Source organism: Cnephaeus nilssonii (assembly GCF_951640355.1).
Source record: "Cnephaeus nilssonii genome assembly, chromosome: 3".
NCBI classification, from domain to species: Eukaryota; Metazoa; Chordata; class Mammalia; order Chiroptera; family Vespertilionidae; genus Cnephaeus; species Cnephaeus nilssonii.
This window is the reverse complement of record NC_137074.1, coordinates 103,844,630-103,863,912: the sequence shown is the minus strand read 5'-3', so window position 1 is coordinate 103,863,912 and position 19,283 is coordinate 103,844,630. Positions and strand designations below refer to the sequence as shown.

At 41.3% G+C, this 19,283-nt stretch overlaps 1 protein-coding gene across 1 annotated transcript in view; it reads right to left on the bottom strand.

Annotated features, from left to right (window-relative positions):
* Positions 1-375: 375 nt before the first annotated feature.
* Positions 376-19,283, bottom strand: part of ANKUB1 (ankyrin repeat and ubiquitin domain containing 1) — a gene marked incomplete at both ends in the record, with an annotated part of 87,180 nt that continues 68,272 nt past the window's right edge. The window contains one exon of the mRNA XM_079767127.1: positions 376-505. Within this exon, the coding sequence (XP_079623253.1) occupies positions 376-505 (130 nt within the window). The remainder of the gene's footprint in view (positions 506-19,283) is intronic.

Sequence of the window (19,283 nt, the reverse complement as noted above, 5' to 3'; positions counted from 1 at the left end):
TTTTCACTATATACTGCATTCATATGGTTTAAAAAACAAAAACATTCAAACAAATCCTGGGGGTGGAGGGAGAAATAGTAAAAATTCTTATTTCTGTCCTTGTTTCTAATCCTCCCAGTTTCCTCCCTGAAGGCAACTACTATTCTCAGTTTCTTATGAATTCTTCCTCAGACTCTTTATGCAAAAACAAATGCCCTAAGTTTGATAAGTCCAAGAAAATATGGTGCTTAACATGAAATACCTTGTTGATCGATATGTAGCATTAGAACTGTGATTAGAAATTATAGCATTAGAATTGTTATTAGAAATTTTAACATTAGAACTGGAGGTCCTATTTGACCAATTCTTCACCCAAACTAGGGTTATCATGACTTTTCAAAGTGCAGTTTCCAGAGGATTTTCACATGCTGTCAGTCCTCCTTGGGTAGTCAAGTTAGAAATGCTCTTTTTGGCTAAGACTTTTGCTATTTCTAACTGCTGAAGCCATCGTTTCTCTTTAAAAGCACTGTAAGAAAACAAGATTGATTGATTTATTTCACTGATGAAGTTCAAGCTTTTATTTTATTTTTAATTTTTATTGAATTTATTGGGGTGATATTGGTTAATAAAATTATATAGATTTCAGGTATACAATTCTATAATACATCATCTGTATATTGTATTATGTGTTCACCACCCCAGGTCAAGTCTCCTTCCATTACCACTTATCCCCCCTACCCCTACCCTCTTTTACCTCCCCGGCCCCTTTTTCCCTCTGGTAATCACCATACCATTACACATCTGTGTCTGTGAGTTTGTTTGTTTTTCCTTTGCTTAATCTCTTCACCTTTTTCACCCAGCCTGGTTTGGGGTCAGGATCCCATGCTTATCAGGGGAATCTTTGCAGCTAAGATATCCCTCTGAAATCTTAGCCACCGCCGCCCATGGGAACAGGGCCAGCCCTTTTCATGCCCTGCCCTCCTGCCAGTCTTGATGTGGCTTCTTCTGTAATTCTTTGGTTATAAGACTTTTCTCCAGCTAGTCTTCAGTTGGTTTTTCAGGTTGATTTCTCTACATTTTAGTTGTAATTCCAGTTTGGTCCCGTGGGGAGGGTAGTGTAATATCCACCCACTCCAGCACCATCTTGGATCTCCAAGACATAATTTATAAGGAGGTCCAATCTTCTCTCATTTATAGCAGAAATTATGGAAATCTTTAGGTCGATTTTTGTAGCTGTGGCTAGTTTATCTTTCCACATGAGTTAAGATGTAAAACAGGAAAGAGGAATCTTTATATTTTTTTATTATTTTTTTTAATTTAATAAATCTTTATTGTTCAGATTATTACAATTGTTTCTCCTTTCCACCCCCCCCCCCATAGCTCCCCTCCTGGTTCCCACCCCACCCTCTGCCCTTACCTCCCCTGCACTGTCCTCATCCATAGGTGTACGATTTTTGTCCAGTCTCTTCCCGTATCCCCCACACCCCTTTCCCTGAGAATTATCAGTCCACTCCCATTCTATGCCCCTGATTCTATTACATTCACTAGTTTATTCTGTTCCTCAGATTTTTAATTCACTTGATTTTTATTTTTTTTTCTTTATCTCATTTATTTTAAACATATTTTATCGATTTTTTACAGAGAGGAAGGGAGAGGGATAGAGAGAAACATCGATTAGCTGCCTCCTGCACACTCCCTGCTGGGGATGTGCCCACAACCAAGGTACATGCCCTTGACCGGAATTGAACCTGGGACCCTTGAGTCCACAGGCTGATGCTCTATCCACTGAGCCAAACCGGTTTTGGCTAATTCACTTGATTTTTAGATTCACTTGTTGATAGATATGTATTTGTTGTTCATAATTTTTATCTTTACTTTTTTCTTCTTCTTCCTCTTCTTAAAGAATACCTTTCAGCATTTCATATAATACTGGTTTGGTGGTGATGAACTCCTTTAGCTTTTTCTTGTCTGTGAAGCTCTTTATCTGACCTTCCATTCTGAATGATAGCTTTGCTGGGTAGAGTAATCTTGGTTGTAGGTTCTTGCTATTCATCACTTTGAATATTTCTTGCTGCTCCCTTCTGGCCTGCATAGTTTCTGTTGAGAAATCAGCTGACAATCGTATGGGTGCTCCCTTGTAGGTAATTAACTGTTTTTCTCTTGCTGCTTTTAATATTCTCTCTTTGTCTTTTGCCCTTGGCATTTTAATTATGATGTGTCTTGGTGTGGTCCTCTTTGGATTCCTTTTGTTTGGGGTTCTGTGCACTTCCTGGACTTGTAAGTCTATTTCTTTCACCAGGTGGGGGAAGTTTTCTGTCATTATTTCTTCAAATAGGTTATCAATATCTTGCTCTCTCTCTTCTTCTGGCACCCCCATAATTCAGATGTTGGTACACTTGAAGTTGTCCCAGAGGCTTCTTACACTATCTTCAAATTTTTGGATTCTTTTTTCTTTTTGCATTCCCGGTTGAGTGTTTTTTGCTTCTTTGTATTTCAAATCTTTGACTTGATTCTTGCATTCCTCTAGTCTGCTGTTGGGTCTCTGTATAATATTTTTTATTTCAGTCAGTGTATGTTTAATTTCTAGTTGGTCCTTTTTCATATCCTCAAGGGTCTCGTTAAATTTATCAGCCTTTTCTAAGAAATTCTTGGAAAACCTTATAACCATGGTTTTGAACTCTATATCCAGTCGTTGGTTTTCCTTCATTTCTTTTGTTTGTGATCTGTTTCTTTGTCTCTACATTTTTGCTGCTTCCCTGAGTTGGTAGGATGGCTTTGTGTGCTAGGTGTCCTATATGGGCCAGTGGGTCGGCCTCCCAGTTACCTGAGGTGGACACTCTTGGTGCACCCCTTTGTGGACTGTGTGTACAGCCTTGTTGTAGTTAAGTCTTAATTGTTTTTGGTGTCACTGGGAGGAATTGACCTCCAGGCCAATTGGTTGTGAGGACCAGCTGTGTCTATAATGGAAGAACTGCTGCGCTGGAGACACACTTATGGGGCAGGACTTGCTTCAGTGGGGCTTTGGTGCTCACCGAGTCTGCCTCTTGAATGTGTCACTTATGGATGTGAGTAGTTGAAATCTGGTGTCATCTCACACTGACCACTAGATACACTAGTTTCTGGATCTCCAATGGGGTGCAGGTCAGCTACTGTCTGAGGCCACCCAGCAGGAGCTACAGCGAGAACTACAGTTTTCTTCTCTTTGCTTGGGGTTTGGGGGTTTTGGAGCTGTCTGACCAGAGCTGCAGTTTGTTAGGTTAAGCTGCGATAGGGCAGGCCATTTATATGCAAAAGCCGCTGCATGGAGCTTGGGTGGGTTTGCAGATTGTGTGGGGCGGGGTCTCAGGGAGTCACTAGGCTAGGGCGTGGCAAACAGCGATGGCTGCCAGTCAGCCATCTCTGCATCTCTGCATTTCCAAGTCCCCGCGTCCCGCGCCACAGTGCAGTAAACAATGATTGCTGGGTGCACCTCTGCAAGAAAGTCACCCTCACTTTCCAACCCGATGGCAGACAGTCCAGCTTCTCCCCGTCGGAGTTTGGGTCCTCAGCGTCTCCCCAGAAACTGGAGTTCAGAGTAATCGGGAGCTTGTCTCCCTTCGGGTTGAAAAAAAGCAGGGCACCCAGTCACCCGCTGCCAGCCTGATTCGCGCCGATTCGCGTGCCTCAGTACCTCAGCTTTTCAGCGCTTGTGCACATCTCAATGCTCTTTTCTCTTTCCTTCTAGTTGTAGAACTTCCACTCAGCCAGCTTTTCTGTGGTTCTGGGTGATAGACGTTTTGTCTTTTAGTAGTAGTTTTGAAATTGTTGTGCAAGGCAACAGTTTAGGTGTTTACCTATGCCACCATCTTGGTTTTCTCTTGGAAAGAGGAATCTTTCTAAAACCAGTTCGTTCTGAAGCCACGGGAATGGTATTTCTCAAGGCAATACGTACCATAAACTTAGAACCCACAACTAGAAACAGAAAGCCACTCAATGTCATATAGAAAGCCACTCAAAAAGTTGAAACTTTTTCTATCTGTTCCTCCTAGGCATCCCTATACATAAAATATTCCCTAACCTATTCTCCCTTCTGCTTCTTCTCACCCACCACAAGCACACAGTTTGCACTGGTAAGGTAGTAAATATTCTGATAGACTTTAACTGAAATGCAATGAAAGTTAATATTTTATGATAGCTATGAGGATACCAGTTACTGTGTCATCTTTTCTTATAAATTTGAAAGTGATTGTTCCTAGTTTGTAGGATGCAAATAATATTTACTACAGAAGGATTTTATATTCCCTTGAACATTGGGGTCCTCCAAGATTCTATCTTTTGTCTTTCTCTCTTTCTTTCTGCACCTTCATCATGGGAGGCCTCATGTACTAATTGCCCATACCAATACTTCTAAATCCTGGGCTTTCTTAAAAGTACATATCTCCAATTAGTAAAAAACTAGAGGCCCGGTGCGCAAAATTCATGCATGGGGGTGTTCCCCTCAGCCCAGTCTGCACCCTCTCCAATCCAGGACCCCTCAGGGAATGTCTGACTGCCGGTTCAGTTGGACATCCCTCTCACAATCTGAGACTGCTGGCTCCTAACTGCTCACCTGCCTGTCTGCCTGATTGCCCCTAAATGCCCTCCCCTGCCAGCCTAATCACCCCTTACTGCCTCTGCCTGCTGGCCTGGTCACCCCCAACTGCCCCCCCACTGGCCTGGTTGCCCCCAACTGTCCCCCTCACTGGCTTGGTTGCCCTTTACTGCCTCCCCTGCCAGCCTAGTTGCCCCCAACTACCCTCCTCTGCTGACCTGGTCACCCTCAACTGCCCCCCCCCGCTGACCTGGTCACCCCCAACTGCCTCCCCACTGGCCTGGTCACCCCCAACTGCCCCCCCCACTGGCCTGGTTGCCCCCAACTGCCCCCCCACCAGCCTGGTTGCCATTTACTGCCTCCCCTGCCAGCCTGGTTGCCCCCAACTTCCCCCTCTGCTGGCCTGGTCACCCCCAACTGCCCCCCCCCGCCAACCTGGTCACCCTTAACTGCCACCCCTGCTGGCCTGGTTGCCCCCAACTTCCCCCCTGCCAGCCTGGTCACCCCCAACTGCCCCCCTCCCTGCCTGGTCACCCCACACAGCCTGCTGTTCAGTCGTTTGGTTGTCCCTCACTAACCCCCCTGATGGCCTCGTCACCCCACACAGCCTGCTGTTCGGTTGTTACTGTTACTGTGATGGCATCCCAGACAATTTGCATATCCCTCTATTATTAGTATACATAGCATTTGGTAATTGGACACCCACAAATGCTTCCAATTTATATGTCTTATATCTTCTTCCTAAATCTGTTCCCCTTCAGTATTCTTGCTGACACAATGATTTTGCTACCCCCACCATCTCCAAAGCTATGAACAAAACTCAGTTCCTCCTTATCTGTCCATTCCTACACCCAGTTAGTAACAAATTTTGTAGCTTATTCATTAGAAATATGCCACATTTTGCCTTTCTTCTCTTTACTAACTACTTCTGTTTTAGTCCAGATCTTTGTTGCCTCTTGCTTCTCTTATTGCAAAGTCTCCTAACTTTAAATATATATATTTTATTGATTTTTTACAGAGAGGAAGAGAGAGGGATAGAGAGTTAGAAACATCGATGAGAGAAACATCGATCAGCTGCCTCTTGCACACACCCCACTGGGGATGTGCCCGCAGCCAAGGTACATGCCCTTGACCGGAATCGAATCTCGGACCCTTGAGTCCGCAGGCCGACGCTCTATCCACTGAGCCAAACCGGTTTCGGCAAAGTCTCCTAACTTTATTGTAGTCCTTTCATACCCGCAATATTACTTCTTTCTAGCAAGTCTTCCACATATCTTCACCAGATTTATCTTAAAAAATAAACAAAAACTGATTATCTGACTTGCCTGATAAAAAATATCTTCTGTGAGCTCCTACTTACTTCCGACCCCATGGAAAAGGAATAAGAAGCAAACTCTCCACTTGGACACACAAGATGCTTCTCAATATAGGTATAATCTACCTTGCCAGTTTCATCTCATGCAATTTCCTCCCTATCCTTTAAAATGCCTTGTGTAAATACACTTACTTTCTTGAAAAATATATTTTTTTTTGCTTCTTTACAGAGCAGTCAATACCTTTGACCATGTTTCCACCTCTACTTGGCTCCTTTTCCATACCACCACCACTTTTATCTGGCAAAGTCCTGTAAATTTAAAGGGCTTTCACTCAATCTATCAGGAACAACCTTGCATGAAAGTAACTTATTATTTCAAACATTTGAATTAGATCCAAGTTTGCCTGATTCATACTATCTATCATCTATCTATCTATATCTATCTATCTATCTATCTATCTATCTATCTATCTATCATCTATCTATCTATCATCTATCTATCTATCTATCTATCTATCTATCTATCTATCTATCTTTCTATTTATCTATATTTCAGAGAGTAAGGGAGAGGGAGAGAGGTATAGAAACATCAATTATGAGATAGAATTATTGATTAGCTTCCTCTTGCACACCCCCTACTGGGGATTGAGCCCACAACCCAGGTATGTGCCCTTGACTAGAATTAAACCCAGGACCTTCAGTCCACAGGCTGATGCTCTATCACTGAGTCATATCGGCTAGGGCCTGCTTTATCTTTAATATTCTGTATCAACTACTTGCTTTACCACAATGGTGATGACTCCTTGGGCCCTCTAAATGGGATTAACCCATAAATGCTGCCCATAAAATCAAGTTCTTAGCCTTAAGGAAATCACCTTTAGCCATTCCCCATATACCACCTGACTTGATTTGAAGTCCTTTCACCTTTTTCATGTATGCCTTAGATCTTCCTAGGCTCAGTGCTCACCTTGGCATTTGAACTCTAGCTTTTCTGCATTCATTTAAAAATGATTCATTGAACACATTACAGGCCAAGCAGTATTCCATGTACTAAAGAAACAAAAAGTGAACAAAACACACATGCCCTCATGAAATGTACATTCTAGTGAGGAGGCAAATACACAAAATAAAGGGCTAGTATAATATCAGACTGTGAGAGATCCAAGATGATGGCAGAGTAGGTGGATGTTACACTCAACTCCTCCCAAGATCAAACTGGAATTACAACTAAAATATAGAGCAATCAACCTGAGTAAACAACAGAAGAGCTGAACAGAAGTCTTATAACCAAGGATTTACAAAAGAAGACACATTGCAACTGGTAACAAGGGTAGAAATGCAAAAAGGACTGGCCCCACTTTTTACCAGTGGAGGCTGAGCTTCTGAAGAAATATTTCAGCTGTGGAGGTTTCTCCTGAGAAGTGTAGGGTCTCAACCCCAAGCCGAGCTCCCCAGCCCAGAGCACTAAAGCCAGGAAGTCACCCACATAACATCTGGTGGTGAAAATCAGCAGGAATTCTGTCCACCAGGGTGAGACAGGAGTCTGTTAGAGACACAGGCAACCCGTTAAAGGGCCAACACACAAAATCTCATTCATAGTCACTGACCCTGAGCTCTGGAGGAGGGGGAGGGAGCAGAGTGGACTAGAGTGCAACTGGGGTTTGTGGCTTTGGAGAGAGAGCTGAAGGAACAGCTGCTAAGAAACCTGTGCTGAGTCAGTCTCCCATACCACATACACCATCTTTCTTGGGTGGAACACATCCCTACATATGGCATCAGCCTGGGGGAATGCAATGGCCCCACACTCTGAACTCCATATAGCCCTACCCTGCAGAGCTTGCACCCTGTTGAGAACTCAGGTTGCACCCTGTCTGGACCAGGGTGTAGAGGTCTGAGAAGACTCAAGGGTTGTCAGTGACTGAGTTGTGTGGCTCTGGATTGGGGTCATTACACCCACTTTCCAGTGAGCTTGACTGATGTCTCCCCTCATGGGAGATCTGCTAGCTCTAATCTCCAGGCTCTTGAAAGCTTCATTCCACTGACTCCTGGTGGCTCTGCCGTACTGAGATCTGGTCAGAATCCAGGACAGACTGGGTTATGTGGCTCTAGGACAAGGGCCATTTTTCCCTCACATGCCTATGTGGTGCAGAGTCCTCCCTTCACAGGGCCAAATCTTGATCTGTTTGGGCCTGATAAACTCTGCTGGTCTCATCCTAATGACTCCTTGAGACCCTTGCCCACCATACAGGTGCACAAGCAGTTAGTTACCCTGGACATTTGCTGAGTGGCCTCAGACCTAGTACTGGCACATATTGAACCTGTATCAATCTGCTGAACATCACTCACCCCTACCTGGTGACTCACTAAGAACCTACCTCATGCAGCTTGTTCAGTGAATGAGCCTAACAGGCAACCAGCAGGCAGAGGCAGGCAAGGTGGATCTCAGAGTGCCTTGGGACTTTTGCTGATCTGCCCTCAGGCCCAGTACTGGTAAAAGTCAGCCTTGGTGTGTAGCTTAGTCCTTCGCCTGCACACACAGGCTCAATAGAGACAGCCACAAACTATAGGTAGCTTTGTAGAACCAAAAAGGTAGCCCAGGGCCAGTCACAGACAGTGTCTGATATTGGCCAGCACCAGAGTCTTCCCCAAGAAGCCCTAGATGCAACACACATAATGGCCAGATCCAGACAATATCAGAGTAGAATCCAATTACCTTTACTAGTGGCATATCCAAAGGGAGACAGGAAATAGACAAAACTGAGGTGAATTCTGCTTCATGTGGTCAACATCTGTACAACAGCTTGTGCACTGTGATTGGAGTTGATTCTCACAGTCAGCCAGCCTGAAGGTCAACCTCATGCATGAATGAGCCAAGAGCAATCAAAACTCAAGTACAACAGGAGGGTTCACATAACCCACAGAAGGGACATGCTGGAGTATTTAGTTCAGGTGATCAAGGAGATTGCACCACTGGTTCCCATAGAACAACTACTACATAAGGCCACCCTACCAAGACTGGGAGTCATAGCAGATCTACCTAATACATGGAAACAAACAAAAAGAGGCAGCCAAAATGGGGAGACAAAGAAATATGTTCCAAATGAAAGAACAGAAGAAATCTTAAAAAAATAAAAAGCTAAATGAAATGGAGACAAGCAATTTATCAGATATAGAGTAAAAAAAAATGATTATAAGGATACCAAAAAAACTTAGTGAGGCCCGGCCAGTGTGGCTCAATGGTTGACTGTCAACCTATGAGCCAGGAGGTCACGGTTCAATTTCTGGTTGGGGCACATGCCTGGGTTGTGGGCTCAGTCCCTGGTGCAGGAGGCAGCTGATCAGTGATTCTCTCTCATCATCAATGTTTCTATTTCACCCTCTCCTTCCCTCTCTGAAATTAATAAAAATATACATTAAAAAAAACACCTTAGTGAGAATTACAACAGCATGAAAAAGGACACAGAAACCATAAAAAAAGAACCAGTCAAAAATGGATAATACAATATCTGAAGTGAAGAATAAACTAGAAGGAATAAACAGTATGTTGGATGAGCAGAGGATTGAATAAGCAATTTGGAAGACAAGGTAGCAGGGAATACTCAATCAGAGCAGCAAAAAAAAATTCTTTTTAAAAAAAAATATATTTTATTGATTTTTTTTTGCAGAGAGGAAAGGAGAGGGACAGAGAGCTAGAAACATTGATGAGAGAGAAACATCTATCAGCTGCCTCCTGCACACCCCCCACTGGGGATGTGCCCGCAACCAAGGTACATGCCCTTGACCGGAATCAAACCCGGGACCCTTCAGTCCGCAGGCCGACGCTTTATCCACTGAGCCAAACCAGCTAGGGCAAAAAAAATTCTTAAAATGAGGATAGCTTAAGAGACATTTGGGAAAACATGAAGCATAACAGCATCTGCTTCATAGGGGTACCAGAAGGAAAAGAGAGACAGCAAGGGATCAAGAACCTATTTTTAGGGAGAGGAGAAAGATGGCAGTGTAGGTAAGCACAGTTCTCACCTCTGCTCACAACCATATCAAAATTACAAAGCTTTGGTTCTACAAAGCTATCTACAGTTTGTGGCTGCCTCTACTGGGCCTGCGTGTGCATGGGAAGGACCAAGCTACACAACAAACTACGGGACAATCATCATTCAGAAAAGCCAGAATGGAAGTCCTACATCTAGAGAATTAAAGAAAAAACTATATTGAGATTGGTAGGAGGGGCAGAGGCACAGAATGGGCTGGTCCAACACCCATATGTGGCATTTTATTAATCCAGAGGGATATCTTGGCTGTGAGGCCTACGTTAGGAGCAAGGGGTCTCAGCCCCACACCAGACCTCTCAGCCAGGGTTCCAGTGCCAGAAAGAGAAGTCCCCATAACTTCTAGCTGTAAAATCCAGTGGGGATGGTGCCTGAGTGAGTGGCACAGAGGCTGCTGGAGTCCTCTTAAAGGGCCATTGCATAGACTTACTCAGACTCATGCTCTCTGAACTCTAGTGCTAAGGCAGTAGCTTGAAAAGATCCAGGGAAGTATGGGAAGAGATAAATTGTCAGGCATCAGGGTAAGAACTGGCAGGCAGCTTTCTCCCAGACAAGAGTGCTGGCAGAGGTCAAGAGTGCTGGCATAGGTTCCTATGTTGAGACTTCCCCTGCCAAAGAATATTCTGACAGGTGCCATATATGAGTTTCCATCAACCTGGATCACACTGTTCAACCTGCCCTGGTGATTCCCTGAGATGCCACCCAATTTGCAGCCCCACCCAAGCTGTTTGAGGTGGTCTTTCCATATAAACAGCCTGTCCTGGCTCAGGCTTCAGACTTTTCTAAAATCCCTCAAACAAGCAATAGCTGCCTCAGCATGCCCATACCTCTCAATAAGAAGCCCCAGGCCCAACACTAGCAGCACCTTGCCAAGGTTCACAGCTTGGCCTTTCCTGGGCACCTCCATGCCCAAAACAAGTAGCAGACATCTGCAGATCACTCTGTAGTTTGTGCCAGGTGGCCCCAGAACACAGGCAGTAGCTGACTTTCTACCTCTTTGGAGGCCCCAGAACCAGTACACCTGGTGGTCAGTTTTAGACCATACAAGATCATAACCTTACTACATCTATGAGTGACACACTTATGGGGAAGACTCAGTGAACACCACCAAGGCCCCACTTAAGCACGTCCTGCTCCATAGGGGCATCTCCTGCAATAGCAGCTCTTCCACTCTAGTTGCAGCTAGTCCGTGAAACCAATCATTAGCCTGGGGTTAATCCAGTGATGCCAACAGCAAGCGAGGCTCAACTACAACAGGACAGTGCACACAGCCCACACAAGGGCACACTTAGAGTGCCCAGGTCAGGTGACTGGCAAGGCTGAGCCACTGAGCCCTACATGACACCTAATACACAAGGCCACTCTACCAATTCTAGAAAACATAGAAGCTCTAACTAATACATAAAAACAAACACAAGGAAACAGCCAAAATGCAGAGACAATTAAACATGTCACAAATGAAAGAACAGAAGAATTCTGCAGATAAAGAACTAAATGAAATAGAAGCAAGCAAACTATGAGATACAGAGTTCAAAACAATGGTTAGAAGGAGTCTCAATAAATTTAATGAGATCTTCAAGGAACTTAGAGAGAACATCAATGACATAAAAAAAGACCAGTCAGAATTGAAGCATACACTAACTGAAATGAAAAATAATTTATAGCCCTATCTGGTTTAGCTCAGTGAATAGAGCGATGGCCTGAAAACTGAAGGGTCCTGGGTTTGATTCTAGTCAAGGGCACATTCTCAGGTTGCAGTCTCGATCCCCAGTAGGGGGCGTGCAGGAGGCAGCCAATCAATGATTCTCTCTCATCATTGATGTTGATGAGAACTCTCTCCCTCTCCCTTCCTCTCTGAAATCAATAAAAATATATTTTAAAAGAAGAATAACTTACAGGGATTCAATAGTAGAGTAGAGGACACTGAAAATCAAATCAGTGATTTGAAATATGAGAAAGCAAAAAACACCCAATCAGAAGAGCAAAAAGATCAAAGAATCCCAAAATATGAAGAGAGTATAAGGAGTCTCTGGGACATCTTTAAGTATACCAACATTCACATCATAGGAGTGCCAGAAGGAGAATAGAGGGAGCAAAAAAAATTGAAAACCTATTTGAAGAAATAATGACAGAAAACTTCCCTAACCTGGTGAAAGAAATAGACTTATGAGTGCAGGAAGAGTAGAGAGTATGAAACAACAGGAACCCAAAGAGGCCCACACCAAGACATAATATAATTAAAATGCCAAAGGTTAAAGACAAATAGAGAATCTGAAAAGCAAGAGAAAAGCAGTTAGTTATCTACAAGGGAGCACCCATACAATGGTCAGCTGATTTCTCAACAGAAACCTTGCAGGCCAGAAGGGAGTGGCAAGAAATATTTAAAGTGATGAAAAGCAAGGAACTATAACCAAGATTACTCATCAAAGCTATTATTGATAATTGAAGGTTAGATAAAGAGCTTCACAGGTAAGAAAAAGCTAAAGGAGTTCATCACGACCAAACCAGTATTACATGAAATACTAAAGAGTCTTCTTTAAGAAGAATAAGAAGTAAAAGAAAAAAGATAAAATATGAACAGTAAGTCCAGCTAGCATGGCTCAGTCATTGAGTGTCGACCTATGAACCAGGAGGTCACAGTTTGATTCTGGGTCAGGACTATCATTCAAAATTGAAGGGGAAATAAGGGGCATCACACACACAAAAAGGCTAAGGGAGTTTATCACTACCAATCCAGCAATGCAAGAAATGCTAAAGGGACTGGTGTAAAAAGAAGAAACAAAAAGGTAAGAAAGAACACAGGCACAAAAAATAAAAATGACTACCAAAAAGTACCTTTCAATAATAACTTTAAACATAAATGGACTAAATGCTCCAATCAAAAGACATCGAGAGGCTGAATGGGTAAAAAAAATGACCCATATATATGCTGTCTACAAGAGTCCCACCTCACAACAAGGGACTCACACAGACTGAAAGTGAAGGGATGGAAAAGTATCTTTCAGGCAAATGGAAATGAAAAAAAAGCTGGGGTAGCAATACTTATATCTGACAAAATAGACCTCAAAGTGAAGGCCATTATAAGAGATAAGGAAGGCCCCATCATAATACTAAAGAGATCAATACAACAAGAGGATATAACTCTGATAAACATATATGCACCCAATGCAGGAGCACCCAAATACATAAAAAACTCCTGGAAGATATCAAGGGAGAGATCAACAACAATGCAATCATAGTAGGGGACTTTAATACACCACTGACATCACTGGATAAATCCTCTAGACAAAATATCAGCAAAGAAACAGCAATCTTAAATGACTCACTAGATCAGATGGACTTAATTGACATCTTCAGAACCTTTCACCCCAAAGCCACAGAATATATGTTCTTTTCAAGTGCACATGGGACATTTTCAGAAATAGACCACATAGTAGGTCACAATCAAAGTTTCCCCAAATTCAAGAAGATTGAAATGATATCAAGCATTTTCTCAGACTACAATGGCATACTATTAGAAGTAAACTACCAAAAAAAAAATCCAAATAATTCAAACATTGGAAGCTGAATAGCATGCTATTAAACAATGACTGGGTTACTAAAGAGATCAAAGAAGAAATTAAAAACATCCTGGAAACTAATGACAATAAAAACACAACAATCCAAAATCTATAGGACACAATGAAAGCAGTCTTGAGAGGGAACTTTATATCTCTACAGGCCTACCTCAAAAAAAACAAGAAAAAATGGTAATAAATCATCTAACTCTACAACTCAAAGAATTAGAAAGATAGCAACAAGAAAAGCCCAGAGTGAGCAGAAGGAAGGAGATAATAAAGATCAGAGGAAAAATAAATGACATAGAGAAAAAAAATTTGCAAAAGATCCATGAAACCAAGAGCTGGTTCTTTGAAAGGATAAACAAGATTGATGAACCTCTACCCAGGCTCACCAAGAAGCAAAGAGAGAATACCCAAATAAACAAAATCAGAAATGAAAGAGGAGAAATAACAACAGACTCCACAGAAATATAAAGCATTGTTAAAAAAAAATACTATGGACAACTCTATTCTAACAAACTAGACAACCTGGAGAAAATGAACATATTCCTAGAAAAATACAACCTTCCAAAACTCAATCAGGAAGATTCTAAAAATCTCAATAGGCCAATAACTATGGAAGAAATTGAAGCAGTCATCAAAAAGCTTCCAGCAAACAAATGCCCAGGGCCAGGCGGCTTCACAGGGGAGTTTTACCAAACATTCAAGGAAGAACTAAAACCTATCCTCCTCAGACTACTCCAAAAAATTCAAGAGGAAGGAACACTTCCAAGCTCCTTCTATGAAGCCAGCATCACCCTAATACCAAAACCAGATAAAGACAATACAATGAAAGAGAATTACAGGCCAATATCCCTCATGAACATAGATGCCAAAATCCTCAACAAAATTCTAGCAAATGGGATCCAGCAGTACATCAGAAAGATCATACACCATGACCAAGTGGGATTTATTCCGGGGATGGAAGGATGATACAATATCCGCAAATCAATAAACGTGATACATCACATAAACAAACTGAGAGATAAAAACCATATAATCATACCCATTGATGCAGAAAAATCATTTTAAAAAATCCAACACCCATTTTTGATAAAAACTCTCAGCAAGTTGGGAATAGAGGATCATACCTCAACATAATAAAAGCCATATATGACAAACCCACAGCCAACATCATACCAAAGGGCAAAAACTAAAACCATTTCCCCTAAGAACAGGATCAAGACAGGGATGCCCACACTCAACACTCCTGTTCGACATAGTACTGGAAGTACTAGCCATTACGATCAGACAAGAAAAAGAAATAAAAAGCATCTAAATTGGAAAAGAAGAAGTAAAACTGTCATTTGCAGATGACATGATACTGTACATAGAAAACCCTAAAGACTCCATAAAAAATTATTAGACTTAATAAATGAATTTGGCAATGTAGCAGGATACAAAATTAATGCCAAGAAATATATAGAATTTTTATACACCAATAATGAACTTACAGAAAGAGAGACTAAAAAAGCAATCCCATTTACCATCGCACCAAAAAAATTAAGATACCTAGGAATAAACTTAACTAAGGAGGTAAAAGACCTCTGCTCAGAAAACTACAGTATACTGAAAAAAGAGATAGAGGAAGACATAAACAGATGGAAGAACATACCGTGTTCATGGATTGGTAGAATCAACATCATCAAAATGTCAAGACTACCCAAAGCAATCTGTAGATTCAATGCACTCCCCATTAAAATACCAATGGCATATTTCACAGACCTAGAAGGAACTTTCCAAAAATTCATCTTGAATAAAAAAAGACCCTGAATATCTGCAGCAATTCTGAGAAAGAAGAACAAAGTGGGTGGGATCTCACTACCAGATATCAAGCTGTATTACAAAGCCACAGTTCTCAAAACTGCCTGGTACTGGCACAAGAACAGACATATAAATCAATGGACTAGAATAGAGAACCCAGAAATTGACCAAACCATTATGCTCAATTAATATTCCACAAAGAAGGCAAGAACATACAAAGGAGTCAAGACAGTCTCTTTAAGAGATGCAAATCAAAACGACAATGAGATACCATCTCACACCTGTCAGAATGGCTATCATCAACAAATCAACAAATGACAAGTGCTGGCAAGGATGCGGAGAAAAAGGAACCCTCGTGCACTGCTGGTGGGGAATGCAGACTGGTGCAGCCACTGTGGAGAACAATATGGAGTTTCCTCAAAAAACTAAAAATGGAACTCCCATTTGACCCAGTGATCCCACTTCTAGGAATATATCCCAAGAAACTAGAAACACCAATCAGAAAGGATATATGCACCCCTATGTTCATAGCAGCACAATTTACAATAGTGAAGATTTGGAAACAGCCTAGGTGCCCATCAGCAGATGAGTGGATTAGAAACTGTGGTACATCTACACAATGGAATACTACGCTGACGTAAAAAAGAAGGTGTTCTTACCATTTGCAACAGCATGGATGGACCTGGAGAGCATTAGGCTAAGTGAAATAAGCCAGTCAGAGAAAGATAAATATCACATGATCTCACTCATTTATGGGATATAATGAATAACAAACTGTTGAACAAAAACAGATCCAGAGACAGAGAAACATCGATCAGACCATCAAACCTCAGAGGGAAGGTAGGGGAGGGTGGTGGTGGAGGGGGGAGAGATCAACCAAAGGACTTGTATGCATGCATATAAACCTAACCAATGGACACAGACAACAGAGGGTTGAGGGCATGAGTGGGAGTAATGGGGGGGGATGGGGGAATAATGACACATATGTAACACCTTAATAATAAAGAAATTAAAAAAAAAAGACAATCTCTTTAATAAATGGTGTTGGGAAAATTGGACAGATACATGCCAAAAAAAAAAAAAAAAGAAAAAAAGAAAAAGAAAGAAACTAGATCACAAACTTACACCAAACACAAAAATAAACTCAAAATGGATAAAGGACTTAAACATAAGACGGGAAACCATAAAAATACTAGAGGAATCCACAGGCAGCAAAATCTCAGACATATGTTGAAGCAATTTCTTCACTGATACTGCTCCTAGGACAATGGAAACTAAAGAGAAAATAAACAAATGGGACTACATCCAAATAAAAAGCTTTTGCACAGCAAAAGAAACCATCAACAAAACAACAAGAAAGCCCACTGCATGGGAGAACATATTTGCCAATGTTATCACCGATAAGGGTTTAATCTCCAACATTTACAGGGAACTTATACAACTTAACAAAAGGAAGATAAACAACCCAATCATAAAATGGGCAAAGGACCTAAATAGATACTTTACGAAAGAAGACAGAAGGAAGGCCAAGAGACATATGAAAACATGCTCAAAGTCACTAATCACCCCATTAAAATACCAACAGCATATTTCACAGACCTAGAAAGAACTCTCCAAAAATTCATCTGGAATAAAAAAAGACCCCAAATAGCCACAGCAATCCTGATAAAGAAGAACAAAGTAGGAGGGATCTCAATACTAGATTTCAAGCTGTATTACAAAGCCACTGTTCTCAAAACAGCCTGGTACTGGCACAAGAACATGCATATAGACCAATGGAATAGAACATAAAACCCAGATATTGACCCAAATCACTATGCTCAATTAATATTTGACAAAGGAGGCATGAACATACAATGGAGTCAACACAGTCTCTTCAATAAATGGTGTTGGGAAAATTGGACAGATACATGCAAAAAAATGAAACTAGACCACCAACTTACACCATACACAAAAATAAACTCAAAATGGATACAGGATTTAAACATAAGACGGGAAACCATAAAAATTCTAGAGGAAACCTCAGGCAGCAAAATCTCAGACATATGCCGAAGCAATTTCTTCACAGATACCGCTCCTAGGGCAATGGAAACTAGGGAGAAAATAAACAAACGGGACTACACCAAAATAAAAAGCTTTTGCACAGCAAAAGAAACCATCAACAAAACAATAAGGAAGCCCACTGTATGGGAGAACATATTTGCCAATGTTATCACCGATAAAGGTTTAATCTCCAACATTTACAGGGAACTCATACAACTTAATAAAAGGAAGATAAATGACCCAATTAAAAAAAGGGCAATGGACCTAAATAGAAACTTTTCAAAAGAAGACAGAAGGACAGCCAAGAGACATATGAATACATGCTCAAAGTCACTAATTATCTGAGAGATGCAAATCAAAACAACAATGAGATACCATCTGTCAGAATGGCTATCATCAACAAATCAACAAATGACAAGTGCTGGCAAGGATGCGGAGAAAAAGGAACCCTCGTGCACTGCTGGTGGGGAATGCGGACTGGTGCAGCCACTGTGGAGAACAGTATGGAGTTTCCTCAAAAAACTAAAAATGGAACTCCCATTTGACCCAGTGATCCCACTTCTAGGAATATATCCCAAGAAACTAGAAACACCAATCAGAAAGGACATATGCACCCCTATGTTCATAGCAGCACAATTTACAATAGCTAAGATTTGGAAACAGCCTAGGTGCCCATCAGCAGATGAGTGGATTAGAAAACTGTGGTACATCTACACAATGGAATACTATGCTGACGTAAAAAAGAAGGAGTTCTTACCATTTGCAACAGCATGGATGGACCTGGAGAGCATTAGGCTAAGTGAAATAAGCCAGTCAGAGAAAGATAAATATCACATGATCTCACTCATTTATGGGATATAATGAATAACAAACTGATATACAAAAACAGATCCCGAGACAGAGAAACATCGACCTGACTGTCAAACCTTAGAGAGAAGGTAGGGGAGGGTGGGGTAAGGGGGAGAGGTCAACCAAAGGACTTGTATGCATGCATATAAGCCTAACCAATGGACACGACAACAGGGGGGTGAGGGCATGAGTGGGGGGTGGGGGGTAATGGGGGGATAAGGACACATATGTAATACCTTAATCAATAAAGAAATTTAATAAAAAAAATAAGTGGACCAACAAGTGGATAAGTGGATCTCTCTCTCTCTCTCTCTCTCTCTCTCTCTCTCTCTCTCTCTCTCTCTCTCCCTTCTCTCTTTCTCTCTATTTCTCCCCCTCTCTCTATAAATAATAAAATAAAATGGAATTGAAGGTGAAATAAAGAGCTTCCCAGGCAAGAAAAAGCTAAAGGAATTTGTTAGCACTAAACCAGTATTATCACAAATGTTAACAGTTCTTCTTAAAGAGAAGAAGAAAAAACAAAACAGAGGAACATAGTTAAAAGAATAAAATGGCAATAAACATACTTATCAAGAATCACTTTAAATGTAAATGACTTAAATGCTCCAATCAAAAGACATAAGGTAGCAAAATGAATAAGAAAACAAGATCCATATATATGTTCTCTAAAAGAGACCCACCTCATATCAAAAGGTACACACAGACTAAAAGGGATGGAAAATATATTTCATGCAAATGGAAATGAATAATAAGCTGAGGTAGCAATACTTATATATTTCAAAATAGACTTTAAATCTAAGGCTATAGTAAGAGACAAAGAAGGACACTACATAATGATAAGGGTGTAATCCAACAAGAGAATATAACCCTTGTAAACATTTATGCATCCATTATAGGAGCACCTAAATATATAAAGCAAATCTTGATGGACATAAAGGGAGAGATGGACAGTAATATGTTCATAGTTGGGGATTTTAACACCATTGACATCAATGGAAAGATCTTCCAGACAGAAAAATCAACAAGGAAACAGTGGCCTTAAATGACACACTAGATCAGATGGATTTAATTGACATCTTCAGAGCATCAGAATATACATTCTTTTCAATTGACATGGA